At 41.6% G+C, this 22839-nt stretch overlaps 1 protein-coding gene across 19 annotated transcripts in view; it reads right to left on the reverse strand.

The window, feature by feature from the left end:
• Positions 1-22839, reverse strand: part of CCR6 (C-C motif chemokine receptor 6) — a 553987-nt gene that overhangs the window by 478624 nt on the left and 52524 nt on the right. For 16 of the 19 annotated variants that reach the window (XR_003855476.1, XM_029594230.1, XM_029594222.1 and 13 more), the window contains 2 exons: positions 19222-19275; positions 4251-4305 (listed from right to left, as the gene is read on the reverse strand). Coding sequence is in view for 16 of the 19 variants with exons in the window: in XM_029594230.1 (XP_029450090.1) it covers positions 4251-4305; positions 19222-19275 (109 nt within the window). In the remaining 3 variants the exon portion in view is untranslated. The other 3 variants (XR_003855477.1, XM_029594237.1, XR_003855478.1) reach the window with 2 other exon arrangements.

Consider the following 22839-nt stretch of genomic DNA (forward strand, 5'->3'; position numbering starts at 1 on the left):
CGAAATATAGGTTCCATTCCGTGAATAGTGAAAATAGAGGCGGCTTGATCAGTGGATAATCCATGGTAAGCTGACTCAGAAGGGGTTTACCGTTAATCGGGTATCCCCACTCCCAAACGATACACCAATTGGAACACAGGTGTACCTATGTGGAGGATGTCTGGGGAGCAGAATCCGAGGGAGCAAGAGAAAAGAGTGGTGTAGAAAAAGAAAAAGGGACATACCTTTTTGTATGAGTCATGTGGTAAATCATGCCATTTTGAATGGTAGGATTTATGTGTGGAAGGTTTCGTGACTCTACCAGTACCTGAGAACATCAGTGAGTCTACGATTTGAGACTGACTTGTGAGAAGGCGAATTGGTTACTGGTGTGATAGATTGAAAAGTATGGGAAGCATACTGGTCTCGGCCAGGACGTGGGTCTGAGGAACAGTGAACCCCGTCCCGGTTCAACATTAGAAGAGTGCTGGCTATGAGAGGCAGCAGAAGAGACACATCTAAGAGGCCCTTGATGGAAGAAAGGCATCTATGGGAACGCATTGGAAACATGTGTAGGGAGTAGAATCTGTGCACCGTATGGTTCGATTCCGACGCAGAGGGCAAGTTCGGTTGACCTCAGCGTTAGAAGATTTTTCCCGCTACACATGTAGTCCAAGACCATTCAAGAGGATGGAAACCTACATGGAGAAGGTCTGCTAGTGCGTTCAGTAAATCTCTTAGATAAATGGCCCGAGGATACATGGAGTGAGCAAGGGCCAAGGGTAGAGCTGTGCAGCTTCCTTGCAGAGCAGCTAAGATGTTGTGTGTTGGAAAGCACATTGTCCCTATGCTGTCTGTCTGTATGCACAAAGATTTGTTGCAGAGGCAGTATTGGAAGGCATATGGGTATAACGCATGGCTACAAGCTCCAGGAAGTTCATATGAAACTGTGCCTGGAGTGGAGTAGACGCATATTGGGTTGAGAAGCTTTTAGGTCAAACTTTACAACCCTGAGTAAATGCGAGCATGAGCATAATCAGACTAGGTTTTGGTTCTAGATCTGCAATATGGATGAGGGACGAAAGCAGTTGAACAGCTTAGACCCACTGAGAATGGAAATTCACTGAACCTAACCCATAGCAGTTTTGGATCTATGAGGAAAGTGCATAGTGAAAAAACCCCATGGCCCGACAATGAAGAATTGAGGGGCTGAGGTTATGGAAAATGCATGCAGGGACATGTAAGAATTTATTAGAATGTCTGCGCGTATGCTGGACAGGAAGGTCATTATGGCAGTGGCAGTAATCCCAGTTAGTAAATGTATAGTGAGTCATGAAGAAGTTAAGCTCCTTGCGTGGATTGACTGTGGTTCTGCAGCTGTCCATGCAAGGAAAAGCATGAATGATGTTGCACTCCGCAGAGAAACAGCAGTCGCCGATAGTGATTCAATGAATACCCCAGTTGCCGAAGCTGGTGCAACTGGCAGAGCTTGGGATTGTAATATTGTTGACTCACCATGAAGCACATAGAAAGATTAGAGGTAATGTACTTACTGCGATATGGAAGCATGGTGACAAGAGATACCATTTTACCTGTGCTTTCTGAAGAAAGTTGATTTTTCTGAGGTCCAGGATGGGTGGAGTATAACTACTTTCTGTTGAAAGAAAGAATAGTGTAATTAAAACCCCCCAACCCCCCTCCCCCCTCTGCACTTTGTAGCGTCTGGGGGAGTGTACCAGGAACTTTGGTACAAGGTGGGGTGGCCACTCTGATATCCAGCCAGTTGGGAGACCAGGAGGTGCTGATGTAATCTGGATATCATGTAACCTCCCACGGGAGCGTGAGCGGTAAAGTCTCACCCGCATTTCTGTGTGCTGTACAAGGAGACATCAAGACCTGTTGTCAGGCTTCGAGGTGGACTTGCACTTGAGACAGTATTTGCTGGATCTCGTGTTTAGCAGATCAGTGAATGCACCTGGAACTTTGGTTCTGAAGCAGGAACCAGAAGCCAGACCATTAATCAATACAGAGCCTCGTTGCTGAAGAAGGGAGGATGCCCTGATGCAATCCCAAAGAAATGATAGAGAGGTTCTCTTGGTATTGTGGCTGACATAGCGATATGTGACACTAATACAGTTCTTGGAAGGTACATGACCTAGAACTTTTCGAACCATGTGGCTCGAATTAGAGAACACATCTCAATGGGAATGCCACAGAAGCGAGTACTTGCCATCCGACATGGATCACCGAAGGACGAGCCGGTGAAGATTGCTGGCTCCGTGGATTTCAGGAGTCATCAAGGGAGTAGACGCCCGTCTCAACTCTGATGCCTGGTTATGGTGGTGCAGGTATAGAGGAGACAGGCTGTGCGTGGCTGGCGCTACCACGGTAGTATTTTGTGGAGGGCCACAATCCCCCACCGATGTCGGTGGGGCACGCCTCGGGAACGGGGAGCCGATTAACAGCTCGTGAACCCGGCCCTCATCGCAGTGGCTCGATTTCTCATGACGCCAGTGCAGAATTCTACGGAACTTGTTCCGGTGTTTCTGGAGCACCAAGGACTTCCAATACTGTGCGGAACAGTGTCTATGGCAGTGGTGATGTTGCTCGGCCCGAGCATTGTCAAGGATAACACCAATGTGCTGGATGGTGTCGGTGGTGGACAGTCACCGTATCGGTGACGATGCATGCCACGGTGCTCAGCCCGGTCTTTCCCAAGCACAGAGATGGATGCCCTCGCTGTCTTGGATGGTGACTGATGACGGACTGTTAGCATGCCTGCACTGCTCCTGGCACTATGTAGTGTCATAGGCTAATATGGGTCTTTCATAAGAACCCAAAGCATGGAGCACTGTGTTCAGGCGAGGGCATTACGTGGCGGTGCTGTCGGTATTGACTGTATCGATGGCGGCCGAAGCAGCCTTGAGGATATCGTCAAAAATATATATGAAAAAACATCTATGACTCGGCCAGAGCAATGATGAGTGACGGAAGCACTGACGGTATCGGCGTAGGTATCTATGGGAATGATGTGGCGTCGATGGCCATCGATGGAATGGACCCGGGTGTCGATGCCCATCGATGGAAATGTCCTGGGCATCAATGGCATCAATAAAATAAAGGATAACATCAATGGAAATGACCCTGGCATCGATGGAAGTGCCCCGGGCATGAATGGCACCGACGAGACAAGGTGTACGTCGATGGCATCCATCCGAGTAATGATGGCACTGATGAAACCGAAGGAAAAATCAGTGCCATGGATGAAAAATATGGATGGCACTGATAGAAATGATGCAGGGACTGATGCCATCAGTGTACCACAGGGGGAGGGGGTACCGATGGCATCTAAGAATCCAGGACGGTCTGAAGGGGGTACCAACGGTAGCGATGGGAGCATCGACTGCGCGAGGGTACCAAGGAAATCAAAGGACCCGAATCAACAGGGGCCCTGGCTGCAACGGAAACCGTGGAAGTCCCTGTCCCACTAGCGCTAATAACCAGGCAGAGTGTCACCCATCCCAATTATAATCCCTTTCTGCCTTGTAAAGATCCTTTGATCCCCCTTTCACTTCTCCCCCAACCCAATCCCCCCACCCCACAAAAACCCCTCACTCAACCTGGTTCACTCCCTCCACCCTCACCATGCTCCCTTTACTCACCCACTCCTGCAGCGATATAGGAAGAGGAAGACAGCAGCCTTGCAGCATCCTGGGCATATACTCCTCTTCCTCCCTTACTGGGCCCTAAGTGTCACGCTTTAAACCACATGGTTGAAAGCCTGACACTCAGGCCCAGCAAGGGAAGAGGATAATGACCCACACAAGGAGCTGCAAGGCTGCAGTCCTCCTCCTCTTCTTTCACAGAAGGATCCAGTGAGTAAGGGGATCAGAAGAAGGAGTGAGGGTAGATTGCAACCAACATTTCTGTTCCAGGGTAGGCAGGCACGAGGGATGAAGAGGAGAAATGCACTGTCCACTGCTACCAATGCTTTTGTTTTGAAAGAGTCCTCAGTCTCCCACAGCAATTTGACCTCAACTAGCCAATTTCTTGAGAAACACCAAATTTTGCAGCCCTTACCATGGCTGCAGCATTGCAAAAGACCAAGGCCCTGCTTTATAATCCACATCTTTCTGAAACCCTTCTGAATATGTAAATTTTCTTTCCAAATATGTTAAATATCACAATTGACTTCAGTCCTTTCAACACCAACATTTTCATTAAGATTAAATATGGTCATTTAAGAAGTTTATGAACAGGTGAGAGCTTACCATCTTTGGTATTTAAAAACTTCTTTAAGCTTTCATTCGCAAGGGGAGTTTTGTTCTGTTTAAATACAAAAGGCAGAGACAATTAACATGATACAACCAACATACATACTGGAGCTCACTACAGCAGTCTCTACAGTAGACTCATGAAATGTTACAAAGCTGCAGGTTAATTGATTATGTGAACAGGACTCTATGTTTTCCTACAAAAAAAACCAAAAAAAACTGTTGCTTTGAGGCTTTATAATTCTTGAATTGTCTTTTAGAATTTGTTTCTATATAGAGAGAGAGGGGAGGGACTTTTTCCTGGCTCCAATTAAACTGAGTGTAAATAAAAATGTGCACCGGTTTCCAGCGCACATTTTTAATGCTCAGATTAATTTTTTTTGAAGCTCCCAAAGCAGTAAACTAATGATATGCTAATGCATCAGAAGTTAAAAAAAATATGCAAAAACTTTAAAATGTGTATTCGCACAGGCTGAACACATATTTTAACTGAGGAAGGGAGGGGGGAGCAGACCATGATAGCCACGGCTGCCACTTAGCTGGATAAATACAGATTTATCAGTCTATCTAGCAGCAGGAAGCAGCTTCCAGATACCCAGATAAGTACTTTATCTGGCTAAGTGGCAGTGACAGACTGTTAAGTACTGACTTATCCAGCTATCTGACAGCTGCTTCCTGCTGCCAGATAGCCGAATAAGTCGGTACTTATGCAGGTAAGTGGCAACAGCATCTACTAAGCCAGATAAGTACAGACTTTTGCAGGTAAGTGGCAACAGTAACTTACCCTGATAAGTCTGTATTTATTTGCAGACGTTTTTAAACTGTTTTTAAAACTTTTTTCCCCTTTTATAGGTTTTAAAAGCCAGTGCAGCAGCACTGGAAACTTAATTCCATTTCTGACCTGGAGTTAAATTTCCAGCTTTAAAAAATGCACACAGGCCCGATACAGTCTCTCTCCATACTGCTCAATGCTCTCATTCACATGGGATTTCCATGCGAGGATGCTAAGCAGTACTTCCAATTAGAAGTGCGCATTTTCTGTGCACAAAACTCTTTCTGTGCACAAAACTCCTGCCTTGAAGTTCAGGCAAAAAGGTGTGTTCGACTGAACACACCTTTTAGAATAAGCCTGTCAGTGATTCTTTGTAACTGCTGACTTGCAAATTTCTAACCTCGCACACACACTTCCACATCCCTGTTCTTAAAAAATAACTTCTCAGAGAAGGGGATAAGATCTTTCTGTAAACTTTTCCAATTAAGCAAAGTAGTCCATGTGCGCAAATATGGTGTTGAAAACAAGACAATATTTTTTAGGAGTTACAAAAGGTTATTAGGAAAGTAAAGTTTTGAAAAGCATTTGATCTTTTTAAAACTATTTACACAAAACACAAATAGAACATATGAGCACATACTCATAGTTAAAATGATACATATAAACATTTGCAGAGCAAGTTCAAACAGAATAAAGGCAATATTCAACATATTCCAGACCCCAATGTTATTGTCATGCAGTTTTATTACCTATCGTTCCCCACCATCAGTTATCTTGATCACACACATATCATATTTCCCCATATTTACTTCTCCCATGTCCTCCCCCCAGCAATACAGCTATGTAAAACATTTTTATATTTTATGGATCCTTCCCAAAGCTAGATATTTTCTCTTTTCCTTAGGTAAAAACAGATATAAAATGTCCATGCTTTCACATAAGCCTTGTCCACCTTACAATGTTGTAGTTTCATTTCTAATCTCTATCTGCATCAAATACACCATTTTGTGTCTCCACAACTTTAAGCATAGGGATATAAACTCTATTTAATCAATGCATATCTATATATTAATAAGTCAACACAGCAAAGCTGACAGATCTTGATTTCTATTATATCATCCCAAAAAGAAAACATTTGGTGGCATAACAAGAAATTATGAATCATAGTGCCTTCATTTGTTTTGCATTTGAAATGGTATGCTGAATTGTGTAATATTATTTTTATACCATTTCACATCATCAGTAAAACTTCCACCCCACTCCCACGCCCTCAAGCTTGATTACAGATTAATTTTAGGGTTGTTGATTTGCAAAGTCCCATATGTATCTAGGGAGTCTCAAATATATCACCAAAGATTTTTAGTCTTAAAAGGTCTCAGGTCACTGCCCTAGAAGCTACTTGCTTTTCTTAATTTTCTGTGTAAATGTAAGGTTCATTATCAACATGTTAGGTATATATTTTATGATCTGGAACAGCTTTTATTTTTAGAGACTCACAGGCTGACACCTGGTTGGTTGATTCACTGTTTTCTATTGAGGACTAAAATGTAATTTTTTTAAAATCTGGCTTGATTTTTTTTTTCTTGGTCCTTGGAACCCCTTGTTGTGGACTCACTATTTGAATATGATAAAAATAATTTTCATTTGTATTTTCTTTTTGCTTTAATTCATATTGTCTTTCATTTGCTTCTTGAAAAATTCAATTTTGTAATGTAGCCTGCATTCCATATAAGAAAGAAAAGAATATTTGGCATGTAACTAGCTGTGCTGCTCTAGGTCTGACCAAAAATATTGTTTGCAAATTTCTTTCATATGTAGCCTACCTCCATGGCTGGAGTATGTCAGACAGCCTTGCTTATTCTTGTTCATTCTCACCCTCCCATCTCTTCACCAACCCACCCCATGTTCTGTTTCCTTATTAAATATTGACCAACAAAGATTTTTGTGGCTATTTTCACCACTAGCTAAACATACTTTACAGCATTACCCACCTAAAGCTTTTATTTATTGCCAACCACAACCCACCTGGTTAAATTCATTTTTACTACTGGAGAACTTGCTTGTGATATTGAGAATTGTACAGTTTTCTTGTAGCTCCCTTCAAACTATTAAAATATCTTATTTAGAAAGGAGATTCTCCAATGCCCTAAGTAGAGATCAGAGGTTCCCATTTACCTATAAATACAAATACGTTTTAAATGATTTACATAACCAGAACTTTTCTTGAAACAGTTCCTAACCCCTAGCATCAAATTTAATAATACTCATTCAACATTATGCTGTCTCCATTAATCTCACATATCTTAAATCTTCTCAGCCTTGGCTCTGCTTTCTTAACCCAAAACCTCATTTATTTTCGTTGATTGTCTGTCTCAACTACACTGTAAACTTCAAGAAGCAGGCACTGTCAAATATGTGTGGGTCTGTACAGCGCTGTGAGCAAACTGAATTTCCTCAAATGAAGACTCTAGTGGAACTTTATGGGTGTCCTCAAATATTTTTTATATCAACTACCTTCCTAATACTTCTTGAAAATATTTTATTACATTTTTCATATCAGCAGTTCTGTTTGTATATCTTACACAAATCCAAAATTAAATTATTACTGATGCCTACATGTTCCATTTTTATATTTAATTTCATGTCTACCTTCATTTTTCCTAGTTGTAAAAATGCATCAAATTTCCTATGAGGAATATCAGGCGTGTCTTACACCTGTGTAAGGCTGCTGATACTATCTTCCTCAAGCATATTTCTTAAGCTACTCTACACCCCTCTCCTCTATTCTCGAAATACCTCCTGTTCCATTCTTAGTGAAAAATGTGGGTTCCATGTAATTGGAAGTAACAACAACTTATGTCATAGCCCCATCATTTCTAAAACAACTTCCATGTTAATATCATTGGGCATCAGCATGTTAAAGAGCCTTCCGGGATGTTCACATTTGCTGCATGAATTATGTATAAAGGGGATATTGAATAAAAAAAAATCCTCTTAACATATTTGATGTACAAAATTTATACTATCCAGTCACCCATTCCTACACAAATCCATAATTGACATGTAATATTATACAGTCGTATATTTACAGCCCACCTAATGCTTTGCTTCTTGTTGGCTTTTCATATCGCTTGCTTGCTCATTTTCCCTACCAAATAAATCTCAAAATCATTAATTTCAGTGCTAATAGATATGAATGTAGTTTCCAGCATGGCAGCCCCTGCAGTTTGTACAAAAGCCTTGGAAGTGGCATCACCTTAATAAGGCACATTCACCCATGGAGGACAATGGTAATTCCTGCCATAATTTAATTTGTATTTATATTTTTCAAGTCAGCTAAGATCTTTGGCATCCACACTCTTAAGTATTTATAGCATTCTATTGACCCTCTAAAAAAGAAAAAGGCCCTCTCCAATTTGCTTGTAGTACAGGCCTCAAAGAAACAGCCTCCAATTCATCAAAAAGTATTTCTAACCACCAAATACCTCAAATTCTGGAAAAGCATCACGACTTACTTAAACTTTTGGGCTGTGATCTCTCATGGATGGGGTTATTTTTGCTTCTGGAACATTAAGTGTTTATTACCCTGGGGGGCTGTGGCTCTTCTCACAAAAAAAGTTATTTTGCTGAGCTGGAAATCTGAGGATGTTCCCTCCCTTCATCCAGTGGAAAGCCTTGATAAGGACGACAGCACAGCTGGAATTACTCCAGAAGTGGGGACCTGGTGGCTCACAGATTCCATATCAGTATTTTACGGTTATTTTGGTTTATGGTGCAAGTTGCTTTCTGCTTCCTAATGTGTCTCCTTTGCCAGGGTTGCATTGGATGTTTTCATCAAGCTCTTCGTATTTTATCCCTTTTATTTTTTATGGCTTTTGGGCTCCACTTGGTGGGTTTGTGTGTGGAGTGGTGGTTGCGTGGGTTATGATGTGTGTGTCTGTGGGTATGCATGGTGGTTGGTCTGTTGGGGTTTTCAAGGTTTGAAAGCTGTCATTTTGCTACCATCCGTAACAATAAGTGTGCTGTGGTTATATTTCACTGTTGTATATTATGCTCTTGCATTTGACTCAATAAAAACAAAGAGAATGCTTGAATTGGGACATGTACTGGTACTAATAGGCCCCACAGCAGGAACAGTGGCAGCGGTGTTCAATGATGATGTCAGCACAGCTGGGTATTTAAAGCAGATGTGTCAACAACAGGTCTCCTGCATCACGTGCAGTGCATGGTGCCTCGGCGTAACAGCATGTACTGCCTTGCCTCATCTCATCCAGCCTGCCTCAGTCTTACTTGCCTTGATCCTCCATCTCCTTGGACCAGCTTCTTGGATATGATCATTGACTGCTCTTGGCTGCTGCCTGCCACTGCCTAGACCCAGACCTCGCTGCATGCTGCCTGCGCTGACCTAGCCATGCCCCAGAACCTCTGTCTCTCCTTGTCCTGTGGGACTATTGCCTAAGTCCTGCCAATCCCTGGAATCCAAAGACTCAACCTGTGGAGGAAGGAGCTGGTAAAGGTATGTTCGCCAGCTGTCAGCGTGAGCCTAGGGGGTTCATGCTTTAGGCTGCGCTAAAAACACCATAGCACTAAGAGTTCGCCCTCCTTACGGTTGGCTGAGACCATGGAGCCAGCAGCCCTGTCCTCCCTTCAGATCATTCCAGGGCTCAGTCAGCACTTCCAACAGCAGCAAGCCAAGATGGATCAAGTGACCAGCATAATCAAGAGACTTGCCGTAAGGATAGATGCCATGTAGCCCCCTCTTCTTGTTTCAGCTCTGCCTCCAGTGCCACTCCTACCTCCATAGGCTCCAAGGCCCATTCCGCAGTTGGATCCTAAGCATGCAGGGGCTTCCTGAACCAGTGCAAGATTCACTTTGGACTCCAGTCTGTTCTCTTCTCCACTGATCGAGCCAAGGTAACCTACATCCTTCTCACTCCGTGGCAGCATGACTCTCACCCAGGCTTCACCGCTGTGGGAATGTGAGAACCCCATGCTCCAAGATCTCCTTGAGTTTCTCCATCTGTTTCACATTGTCTTTGATGAGCCACGCTATACCTCCTCCCTGGCCGCAGAGCTCCTTCATATCCAGTGAGGCACTAGCACCATAGGCGTACATGCAATTAATTTCCATACTGTTGCTTTGGAGTTACATTGGGAAAAATGGGCTTGATGGCCATCTTCTGGCAGGGTCTGGGTGGTCACGATGTTCTGGCCATCTTAAGAACATAAGAAATTGCCATGCAGGGTCAGACCAAGGGTCCATCAAGCCCAGCATCCTGTTTCCAACAGAGGCCAAAACCAGGCCACAAGAACCTGGCAATTACCCAAACACTAAGAAGAACCCATGCTACTGATGGAATTAATAGCAGTGGCTATTCCCTAAGTATAATTGATTAATAGCCATTAATGGACTTCTCCTCCAAAAACTTATCCAAACCTTTTTTGAACCCAGCTACACTAACTGCACTAACCACCTCCTCTGGCAACAAATTCCAGAGCTTTACTGTGCGTTGAGTGAAAAAGAATTTTCTCCGATTAGTCTTAAATGTGTTACTTGCTAACTTCATGGAATGCCCCCTAGTCCTTCTATTATTCGAAAGTGTAAATAACCGAGTCACATCTACTCGTTCAAGACCTCTCATGATCTTAAAGACCTCTATCATATACCCCCTCAGCCATCTCTTCTCCAAGCTGAACAGCCCTAACCTCTTCAGCCTTTCCTCATAGGGGAGCTGTTCCATCCCCTTTATCATTTTGGTTGCCCTTCTCTGTACCTTCTCCATCGCAACTATATCCTTTTTGAGATGCGGCGACCAGAATTGTACACAGTATTCAAGGTGCGGTCTCACCATGGAGCGATAGAGACATTATGACATTTTCTGTTTTATTAACCATTCCCTTCCTAATAATTCCTAACATTCTGTTTGCTTTTTTGACTGCAGCAGCCCACTGAACCGATGATTTTAAAGTATTATCCACTATGATACCTAGATCTTTTTCCTGGGTGGTAGCTCCTAATATAGAACCTAACATTGTGTAACTACAGCAAGGGTTATTTTTCCCTATATGCAACACGTTGCACTTGTCCACATTAAATTTTGTCTGCCATTTGGATGCCCAATCTTCCAGTCTTGCAAGGTCCTCCTGTAATGTATCACAGTCCGCTTGTGATTTAACTATGCTGAATAATTTTGTGTCATCTGCAAATTTGATTATCTCATTCGTCGTATTTCTTTCCAGATCATTTATAAATATATTTAAAAGTAAGGGTCCCAATACAGATCCCTGAGGCACTCCACTGTCCACTCCCTTCCACTGAGAAAATTGTCCATTTAATCCTACTCTCTGTTTCCTGTCTTTTAGCCAGTTTGCAATCCATGAAAGGACATCGCCTCCTATCCCATGACTTTTTAGTTTTCGTAGAAGCCTCTCAAGAGAGACTTTGTCAAACACCTTCTGAAAATCCAAATACACTACATCTACCGGTTCACCTTTATCCACATGTTTATTAACCCCTTCAAAAAAATGAAGCAGATTTGTTAGGCAAGACTTCTCTTGGATAAATCCATGTTGACTGTGTTCCATTAACCCATGTCTTTCTATATCAGGGGTGGGCAATTCCAGTCCTCGAGGGCCACAAACCTGTCGAGGTTTTAGGATATCCTAATGAATATGCATGACATAGACTTGCATACAACTGAGGCAGAGTGCATGCAAATCTCTCTCATGCATATTCATTAGGGATATCCTGAAAACCAGACTGGTTTGTGGCCCTCGAGGACCGGAATTGCCCACCCCTGTTCTATATGCTCTACGATTTTGATCTTGAGAATAGTTTCCACTATTTTTCCCGGCACTGAAGTCAGGCTCACTGGTCTATAGTTATCCAAATCGCCCCTGGGACCTTTTTTAAATATTGGGGTTACATTGGCCACCCTCCAGTCTTCAGGTACAATGAATGATTTTAATGATAGGTTACAAAATTTAACTAATAGATCAGAAATTTCATTTTTTAGTTCTTTCAATACCCTAGGATGCACACCATCCGGTCCAGGTGATTTGCTACTCTTTAGTTTGTCATTCTGGCCTACTACATCTTCCAGGTTCACAGTGATTTCATTCAGTTCGTCTGACTCAACACCCTGAAAACCATCTCCGGAACTGGTATCTCCCCAACATCTTCATTAGTACACACTGAAGCAAAGAATTCATTAAGTCTTTCTGCAATGGCCTTATCTTCCCTAAGAGCCCCTTTAACGCCTCAGTCATCTAATGGTCCAACTGACTCCCTCACAGTTTTCTTGCTTCGGATATATTTAAAAAAGTTTTTATTATGAGTTTTTGCTTCTGTAGCCAACTTCATTTCAAATTCTCTCTTTCGCCTGTCTTATCAATGTTTTGCACTTAACTTGACAATGCTTATATTTTATCCTATTTTCTTCAGAAGGATCCTTCTTCCAATTTTTGAAGGATGTTTTTTTGGCTAAAATAGCCTCTTTCACCTCACTTTTTAACCATGCTGGTAATCGTTTTGCCTTCTTTCCACCCTTCTTAATGTGTGGAATACATATGGACTGCGCCTCTAGGGTTGTATTTTTAAACAATGTCTAAGCCTGTTGAACACTTAACCTTTGCAGCTGCACCTTTCAGTTTTTTTCTATTTTCCTCATTTTATCAAAGTTTCTCTTTTGAAAGTTTAGTGTTAGAGCTGCAGATTTACATATTGTCCCCCTTCCAGCAATTAGTTTAAATTTGATCATGTTATGATCACTGTTGCCAAGTGGCCCCACCACTGTTACCTCTCTCACCAAATCCTGCATTCCACTAAGAATTAAATCTAAAATAGCTCCCTCTCTTGTTGGTTCCTGAACAAATTGCTCCATGAAGCAATCATTTATTACATCCAGGAACTTTATGTCTCTAGCAAGTCCTGATGTTACATTTACCCAGACAATATTGGGGTAATTGAAATCTTAAAAATTATATTAAGGAGAGTCAACACAGTAACCCGATAGGAAAACTGTGCACAAATCTAAACTTTTTGTACCACCAAAACTGCCCCCTGAGTGATGAATGCCCCCTCTTACAGTGGTATAAAAAGTAAACTAATATGTGAGCCTCTCTCTCTCTGTCCTGTTCACAGGATTATTCATAATCTGGTACAATACAGTGAGACATCTTAACTTGACAATTTTATTTTATTTTCATTATCTCACCTTGAACCATGTGTGTTTTCTTCTCTACTTGGAGTTCATTTATCTGGCCCCAGGGTATAGTTCCTGCTGCAGAGTGAGTGATAAGATCAGTAGGATAGTATAGTCCCTTGGAGTTTGGTAATCTATTTGTTTTTGTGTCTGTTTGTGGGATGAATGTGTGTGAGTGATGCTCAAAATGTATGGTGGTCCTCCAATTGTCTCCTATGGATACTTCATGATTTTGTTTGGGGTGCTTTTGCTGGGGAGTGCTTTAGCCATGGGTTGAAAAGTTAATATTTGCTATAATTTTTTTTTATTTATTTTTTTTTTTTTACCAGGCTATGGCTAATCTTAATATTTTTTCCTTGAATGACAATGGCATTCAATTGCCAATAAAGAGAAAGAAATTGTCTTCCTGTGATGGAGTGTATGTGCCCAGGCTGAGAACCAAAGAATCAACTAGGGAAAACCAGCCTCTCAGGGAGAGTGGTTTCTTCCACCAAGAGAGTTCAGAAAGCAGTTCCAGCTGTGGAAATGGGGGCAGGCTGGACAACTGTGCCAATCAGGATAGTTCAAGGGAGGGGCCTAGGGCCTATAAAAAGGGGTCCTCTGGAGACATACTTCAGTCTCCCTCGAGAGGCTCAGAAGGTGACAATGTCTCCCCGTGGAAAGAGCTGATAGAGCAGTAAAGACTCGCTGGACCAGGAATCTCGACCCTCTAAAGAAAAGAGCATGGTATGCTGACATTCATTTTCCTTTGGGAATTTGTTCTTCCCTTTTCTGTTTTGAAGTTGTGGACATAGACTAAAAGACTTAAAAATTCACCATCCGGTGAAAGAACTGGGTGGTAAGAGTGTGTTTAAGCTTGGTTTCCAGTGGCTCCATGGATAAGGAGCTGACTGTGGCGATCAGGTGGAGAAGGGGTTAGAGACTCCGGGAGGGAGGACACTTGAGACTTGCCCCGGACAAACAAATTATTATCTAGGATCACAAAGAGGGCTACAAAACCTGTTAGGTGTGCTTCCAGAAAAGAGGCCGGCACCGAACCCTAGGACCACATCACATTTCCTTTAAAAAAGATCATGCACAGGTGGTTTTCTTGCAAGAAACGCATGTGCCCCCATCTGAACATAAAGGGGCGGATTTTCAAAGGGTTACACGTATATATTACGTGTGTAAGCCCGAAAACCCGCTCCTGTGCGCGCCAAGCCTATTTTGCATAGGCTTGGCGACGCGCGCAAGCCCCGGGGCTTTCAAAAACAGCGGGGAGTGGGCGAGGTGGTCTGGGGCCGGAGCCTCCAGCTACGGCGGCCATTTGCCGCTGTGCCTGGGATCGCGGGCCAGCCATTGGCCGGCGTGCGAAATCTACGCCTGCCCGGAGGCAGGCACAACTTATAGGAGAGAAGTAAGGGGGGGGGTTTTGGAAGGGCTGGAAGGCGGGTTAGGTAGGGGAAGGGAGGGGAAGGTGGGGGGGGCGGAAGGAAAATTCCCTCCGAGGCCGCTGCGATTTCGGAGCGGCCTCGGAGGGAACAGAGGAAGGCTGCACGGCTCGGCGTGCTCAAGTTGCATAATTGTGCACCCCCTTGCGCACCCCGACCCTGGATTTTATAACATGCGTGCGGCTACACGCACATGTTATAAAATCGGGCATAGATTTGTGCGCACCGCGTTGCGCGCAGAAATCTACGCTCACACACAGTTTTTAAAATCTGGCCCAAAAAGTTGAAAACAGACTGGGTGGGACAAATTTTATTCTCCTTCTACAACTGTAGGCATAGAGAGGTCATTTTAATGCACAAGTCTTTCCCATTCATCACAGACAATGTAATTACTGACCCTGAACAGAGATATATACTGGTGATGTGGGGGGAGGGGGGGGGGGGAGTAAACACCAAAATCCATTTTTGGAATATATGTGCTCCAAATATACCTGATCACAAGTTTTTTTTTATTCAAAAATTTACTCTAACTGCACAATTTCCTAAACATCTGGTTATTCTGGGGGAAGATTTCAACTCTCTAGCGGATCCAAGCGTCGACTCCGAACTTCCATGTTTATCTGGGAAACATATGCCATTTACTTGTGTGCCTTTTTTATTACAGGAACTTCAGCTATTGGATGTTTCGAGGGAATTGCATCCATGTCAAATGGATTTTTCCTTCTACTCTGAAGCTCAGAGTTATTCCCATATTTACTATCTGCTTATATCATGTGCTTTGTTCACTAAAGTGAATCAAGTGTCTATTGGCAATTTTCTTATCTGACCACACCTATAGCGCTACAGATTCAATTGGGTATTCCTTCCTCACCAGCATTTAAAACGGCATCTTAGTCCTGGTCTGTGTCAAGATAAAAACTTTAAAACTTTACCTTGTGCGTAAATGGGAAGAGTACTTGAGTTTACATATCTCCTGAAGTTAAGCCATATGTTTTATGGACGCCCTGTTATGAAGGGAGCCATAATTGCTAATGCTATTGGGCAGAATAAACTTAGAGATCATGAAATCTTACAACTCAATAAGGAGGTGATCAGACTTCAGGCCATGCATATTTCCTTTCTAAGGAAAGAGGATAGAGTACAGATGAAGGATGTCAAAAACATGTTGAATCAATTACATGAAAGAGCCACGAGATCTTACTCTGATTTTTGTAGTAAATTGTTTCGCTCAGGTAACAAAGCTGGTAAACTATTTTCTAGTTTGGTACATACTGCCAGGCTACAGCATTTTATTTGCCATATGAGAAACTGGCTTAATGCGTTGTTACCGATACTAAAAATATTTCCGACATCCTGACACAATATTATTCAGACCTATAGTCTGCTGAGCCAGAAAGTTAAGGAGTTCATGAAGAATTTTTTAGGAATTTTAAATTTCCTAAATTGACAGCCATACAAGAAAACTATGTACAATCTCCTATAATATCTATAGAGGTGCAATATACTATCCAACATTTAAGGTTGGCCAAGGCGTCTGGATTGGATGAATTAGGGTCTGAATATTATAAGATTTTGCAGGGTTCAGTGATATCCTCCTTACTGGACATGTAGAATAAGTGTAGGATGTCTGGTTCTTTCCTATTTAGTATAAATCATTCACTTATTACTATTCTTCCTAAAAGGGGAAAAATCTCAGACCTTGGCTCTTACAGGCCTCTCTCTCTAATTAATGTGGATGTTATAATATTGGCTTCTGTTTTAGCTAGAAGATTGAGTGCCATTTTACCCTTTCTGAAATCTAAAGATCAAACTGGATGGCAAACTGGGTGGCATTCTCTGAAATGCTTCCTGTTCCACATGCAGGTCCCCAGAGGCAGGCAGAGCTCCAGAGTTTCAATGCGTGGATGAGATGATGGTGCAGGGAAGAGGGATTCAGCTTTATAAGGAACTGGAGAAACTTTTGGGGAAAGGGGAGACTTTTCCGAAAGGATGGGCTCCACCTTAACCAGAGTGGAACTAAGCTGCTGGCACTAACTTTCAAAAAGGATAGAGCAGCTTTTAAAATAGAACAAGGGGGAAAGCAGACAGTCACTCAGCAGTGCATGGTTTGGAGAAATGTATCCTTGAAGGATACTAATGAAACAGGAGAGTTAGGACATCCCAACAGAGAGGTTCCATTAAAAGCAAACATACTCCATATGCCTATATGTAAAAAAATCACCGAAGCTAATCATTTCCAAATTATCCCTAACAACTGAACAGCAGGTTGTTAATACAAACAAAAAACACACTTTGAAATGTCTGTATGCCAATGCTAGAAGTCTAAGAAGTAAGATGGGAGAGTTTAATTTATTTATTTTAAAACGTTTCTATACCGTTGCTAAGTTAAATACCATCGCAACGGTTTACATGTAGGCACATATTTAATGTCGATGAAAGTGTACTATAGTACATTCTAACAGGTGCCATTAAAGGGTCGGTTACAATATATCAATATACATAGTCATTTAGCGAAGTAGATCATGACCAGATGTTCCGCTTTGTTTATTTCATATTTTTGGGTAGTTTGCTGGGTTAAAAATTATTTTTTCTAAATCTGAAGTATTAACTTTGAGACTACAAAAATACAGTGGCCACGTGAATTTCCCCTGAAAGCACAATTAATGATAAAGGACAATGTGACAAATGGAAGCCTCTCTAAATACATAAATAAAAAATTAATATATTAAAAATAGCTGTGGGTTTTGTACCCATGACTCCTGGCTCTGAGGCAGAAGCCACTTTAGTTTTAAATTTGGTCCTCAATCACTGTGGCAAATTTTCAGTTGCCAATTTCTCTCATATAAAAGGTTGGTACTTTGCTTCTTAGTAATTAGTAGTCAGACCAAAAGAATAGTATTTCCATTTTTAGTAGCAACTTAAACTTTTTTGTAGCATCGTAGCAATTTAGTCTCTTTCAGCAAGTAATCCTGGATTCCAGAACTTACTCTTTTTTCTGGGACAACCAGTCAAGTACTTCTCAGGTTTTTTATTTTTCTTCTGGTCTCTCCAGCTATATTTTCTCCTTGGAATCACAGTAATCTCATACAGCAAAACAGAGTCTAAAACTGAACCCAAACTCCAGTATGAAACAACTTTTATACTTTCAGGAACTAAATTAAAACTCACTGTCCTACATAGTTAATTATCTCTATAAAGAATGTCAAATAACAGTATTTTAAGTTCCTCCTTATTTAGGAAAGTTCCTTCAGTGTGTGGCTTGTTACCCTCTCAATTATATAACCAAGTTAATCATTTTCACTTTTTTTCAACAAGCCACTTGATCTTTCATTATTGATTATTAGATCTTAGGTGAGTCAGAAAATAGGCTTCTACCTCAGAGCAGAGCAGATAGCTACAAATTCAAACCCCACTGCTCTTTAAATTTTTATTTTTTAAATTTATTTAGAGTGGTCGCTATTCATTAGATGGGAGATGAAAATACAAATTGTTGCCCATGACAGCAAGCACTGCCACACTACTTCTCTAAAATTGTCCAACAACCCTGGGAAAATTAATCAATATCCTAAACAGATTGGCTATGAGAGTTTATTTCCAACATCCTGAAAAAATTTCAGTATTTTGTCTAGAAAGAAACAAGAAAAGTCCTCACATTCTATATGAACTTGGTGCTGTCAAATACTGCAGCAAAAGCACCAACCCTGCTTGCCCTTGAGGTACTGATATTCCCTTTTTTTTTTTTTAGATGAGTAATTATTATGAGACACGTATTTGCACCAATGGACCCTTTAGCCTAATAAGCAACTACAGTCTAATAAGGACTTGCTTCTGGGGGGGGGGGGGGGGGGGGACGACTAGAACTTCTATCTTTCCATTTTTCCAGAGTGAAAGAGGACATAGTGCTTTTGTTTCAGAAGCCTTTTGGCATTAATTTTTACCTGTATTCCCAGACAAAGCCAGCTTGCATCTCCAGTGGTCTTTTCTTTTCACGGAAGTAAAGTAGAGGGAGAGGAAAGAATATCATTCAGTTTGAATTCCCTCATTTTCCTTCCCTGTGGTGACAGTCTGGCACAATGAGTTCAATTGAGGACATCTGGTCTGACCCCAGACAATGCTAGTAGCTGTTGCATAAGTCTATTAAAAAGACCCTTTCTATTCACACACAGGATAGCACTTAAACCAGCTGCTTTGATGCTACACAAAATCAATCAATTTTCACTAATTTATTTTTCTGCCAGAGTAGATTCCATTTCTTGCTTGCTTTCCTATAGGGAAAAAAAGATAAACGTACTACACAGAAATACCCAAAGTAAATATTATGTGCAAAATTTCTGTACTAAAGAGAGAAACCAAGCCTCAAGAATATTTTGAATTCTCACACATCTTGTTGGTTCAATGTGCTCCATGCTTACATTTTACATGTAAAAACAAAAGCATACTATTCAACATATCAAAAACTTGTAGACAAAACAAAATCTGATAACCTACTCCTTTTCTTCTCAGAGAAAAACAGAAAATGTATAATCAGACCACAAAATTGTTTTATAATTTAATCACCTTACCTCTATTTTCTCTTGCTCTTCAAGTGCCAGAAATACAGCTGCTCGTAGCTCTGCCTAACAAATCATAAAACACAAAAGCCTTTATTCAAAATTCTTTTGATATGACATGGAAAGGGGAGGGAAAATCAGCATGCTAGTTATGCAATTACATTTTTTTTTTTATTAAGGTCTTCCTCAGTCCATGATCAAAGCATTACAATTGGTACAAAATGCAGCAGACTGTTTTGATTATGGGAATTTGTATTCATGAACACATTACTCTTATACTTGTAGTTTCACTGGCTTCCAATATCTTGGTGGATAAAGTACAAATCGATTTTCTTTGAGTACAAGGTTTTAAATAACTTGGCTGCCCCCTTGCTTTAATGCATTACTAAAAATGTATTGTTCATCTCACAAAATTTGCTAGCAGTACCATCCTTCCGCCAAGTGTTTCTTGATGAAAGCAGAGAAAGAATTTTCTATGTGGCAGGGCCCAGTATGTGGAACACATTACCAGAATTATTGAAAAGTGATGTTCCACAAAATGTTAAAAACTTGTTTCAGCAGGCATTTTAAAAGCATATTTTATTTATTTATTTTAAAGGTTTTTGTATACCGATTGCCGTTTGCACATCGTATCGGTTTACAAAGAAACAGTGCAAATAGAATGGAGCATTACAGATACAAGCATCATATAAGTTAACAATTAACGTAGCAATTATAATATGAGGCATATGGAACAAATTGATATCATATAGGTATAGTATAAGAAAGAACTTAAGAACTATGTACAACTCAACGGTTTACCAGAAACATTGAGCTTATTATAATGAGGTATAAACGTTCGATGTAGCAGTTGGCAGGGGAATAAATAAGACAGCTAAAATAAAGAAGAGAGGAGATTAGGTTCAGGAGTATATAACAGGACGTGAGAGGGGGGCGGGAGAAGAAAGCTAGTTAAATTAAATACTTGACATGAGCCATGTTTTACAATTGTGTCTGAGCAAGAATTTTTGCCTTGATGAGTAGTTCTGAAATTGATGCTTCAACTATTCAGCCTAATAAGAGTTATGACTTTAATGAGCTTTGATGCAATTATTTGTGACAAGGCTAAAATTTCAGTATGTTGAGACTGTACTGATGAGTTTTATTGAGCAATGTTTTATATTTTTTGCTGTTGAGTGAATTAACTTCAGAGACTTAATGAGCTACTAGGCATTTACATCATTGTTTTATTTAGTGTATTTTAGTGTTTTATTTTTACTTATTTAAAAATGTGTTTTATATTGTTATACATTCTGTCACACAAAGTATATGAACTATTGTAATTTGCCTAGTATTGCAGATAGGCAGGCTATAAATTTATAAATACAAAAATAAAAATAAAATAAATGTATGCAAAGAGCATGTTAAAGTCCCTTTATAAACGGTAACAATGGTCAAATCTTGTTTCAAGTTTACATATAATCAGGAAGTCCTTTATTGTGGGCTCTGTGACCAAAAACATCCTGAAAAGAATATCAGGAAAACAAAAAACTAATCAAAAAGGAGAAGCTGTTACAACAGCACCAAAATATACTAGCAATGATGTAAACAGCAAAGTGGTGCTAATAGAAACTAGCAACAATCTAGTCTACAGTTGGCAAATGTCAGACCTCGAATGATACAAATACATCTGGTCTTCAGGATTTCTACAGCAAATATTCATGAGATATTGTATTAGCTACTGGCAGTGCTGGTTGGGACCCCAGTGGCTCTCATATCAACTTGAACTTTATTGGGGGAGCTGGGCCTCCTCTGCCCATGACACTGCCTGAGCCCTAGTAGAATGAGTCCTAATCTGACTAGGCAACAGCTGCTCAGCATCTACATACACAGCTATGATTACCTCCTTAATCCAGCGGGCTATTGTAGTCCGTGACACTGGCTCAACCTGTTTGCTCCCACTAAGGGGTATAAACAGCTGGTCAGTCTTCCTGACAGGTTCACCTCCAAATACGTCTCTTAACATCCAAGCACCATAACAGGCAATATTCATCCGCATCTCTCTCTGTTCAGAGACAGCAAATCCGAGACTACCTTAGGCAAAAAAGGTGGGATAGTACGTATCTGTATCAAGCCCGGAGTCACTCTTCGGAATGGATCCTGGCAGGACAATGTTCTTCACAAAGAATCTCCAAACTGCAGGTAAACTGCCACATGAAACACCACTTTCAATGTAAGTAACCTCAAGGACAGGATATGCAGCAGTCAGAAGGTGGAACCTGACAAGAAATCCAAAACCAGATTAAGACTCCACAAAGGTACTGGCAACCACAGGAGAGGACAAATGTGCCTCACTTGTTTAACGAAGTAAGCCACATCTGGATGAGCCAACAAGGATCTACAATTCACCTGACCTCGAAAAGAGCCGAGCACCGCCACCTGTACTTTCAATGAATTAAGGGCCAAACCCTTTTTCAATCCATCCTGCAAAAGAATAAGTGGGATCTTAACCGAAGAAGGGAGGACTCCTCGATCCTCACACAAAGTCTCAAACACTCGCCAAACCTGCACATAGCCTAAGGAAGTGGAGAACTTTCTTGCTTGTAGCAAGGTGGCAATCATCGCAGTGAAATACCCACTCTTCAGCATCCGAGCCCTCTCAAGGGCCATACCTTAAGACAAAACAGAGTCGAATCTTTGTGAAGAACAGGGCTCTGTCGCAGCAAATCTTTGTGAACCAGTAATCAGATAGGAGGGTCCACCAGGAGTCTTTGCAGATCTGCACACCACAGTCTCCTGGGCCAATCTGGTGCAACCAGAAGCACCATCCCAGTGTAAATCTTGATCCTCTGAATGATTCTGCCCAACATGGGCCTCTGGGGAAAGGCTCTATAGGAGCTTGTCCACTGGCCACTCCTATACAAGGGCATCGATGCCCAAGGACTTTTGGTCTCTTCTGCAACTGAAAAAACGAGAAACCTTCGCATTGTGAGATGTCACCAGAAAGTCTAGATATGGGAGACCCCAGTGGTCCACTATGAGGTGGATCGCCTCGTTCAACAATTCCCATTTTCCTATGTCCAGACACTGTCTGCTGAGAAAATTGGCTCTTACATTGGTCTTTTCCTGCAATGTAGGAGGCTGAACTCTACATTTCTTCCCATTCCATGAGTTGGGCTATTTCCTGCGACACTTGCTGGCTCTTGGTTCTTCCCTGGCAACTGATGTAAGCCACTATCGTGGCATTGTCCAACATTTTCCGGACCATTCGATCCTAGATTCAGTCCACAATTGTAAGCATGCCAACCGGATGTCCCAGGCTTCCAGGCAATTGATGCTCTAGAGAGACTCTTCTACACTCCAGTGCCCTTGTGCAGTCAACTCCTCACAGTGGGCCCCCCAATCCTGGAGGCTCACATCTGTCGCGAGTTCTAGCCAGTCCAGTGATCAAAGGGAAAACCCTTTCCTTAGATGGTCCACCTGCAACCACCACTGCAACTGTAGGCTGATTTTCACTGGAAGGTGAAGCAAAATCAAATAGTCTTGAAGCTGATGACCCTAACGAGCAAGCAGGGTATGCTGAAGAGGACACATATGCGTCCTCGCCCACGGAACCACCTCTAGGGAGGCTGCCATCAATTCGAGCACCTG

Source organism: Rhinatrema bivittatum, chromosome 3, assembly GCF_901001135.1.
Source record: "Rhinatrema bivittatum chromosome 3, aRhiBiv1.1, whole genome shotgun sequence".
NCBI classification, from domain to species: domain Eukaryota; kingdom Metazoa; phylum Chordata; class Amphibia; order Gymnophiona; family Rhinatrematidae; genus Rhinatrema; species Rhinatrema bivittatum.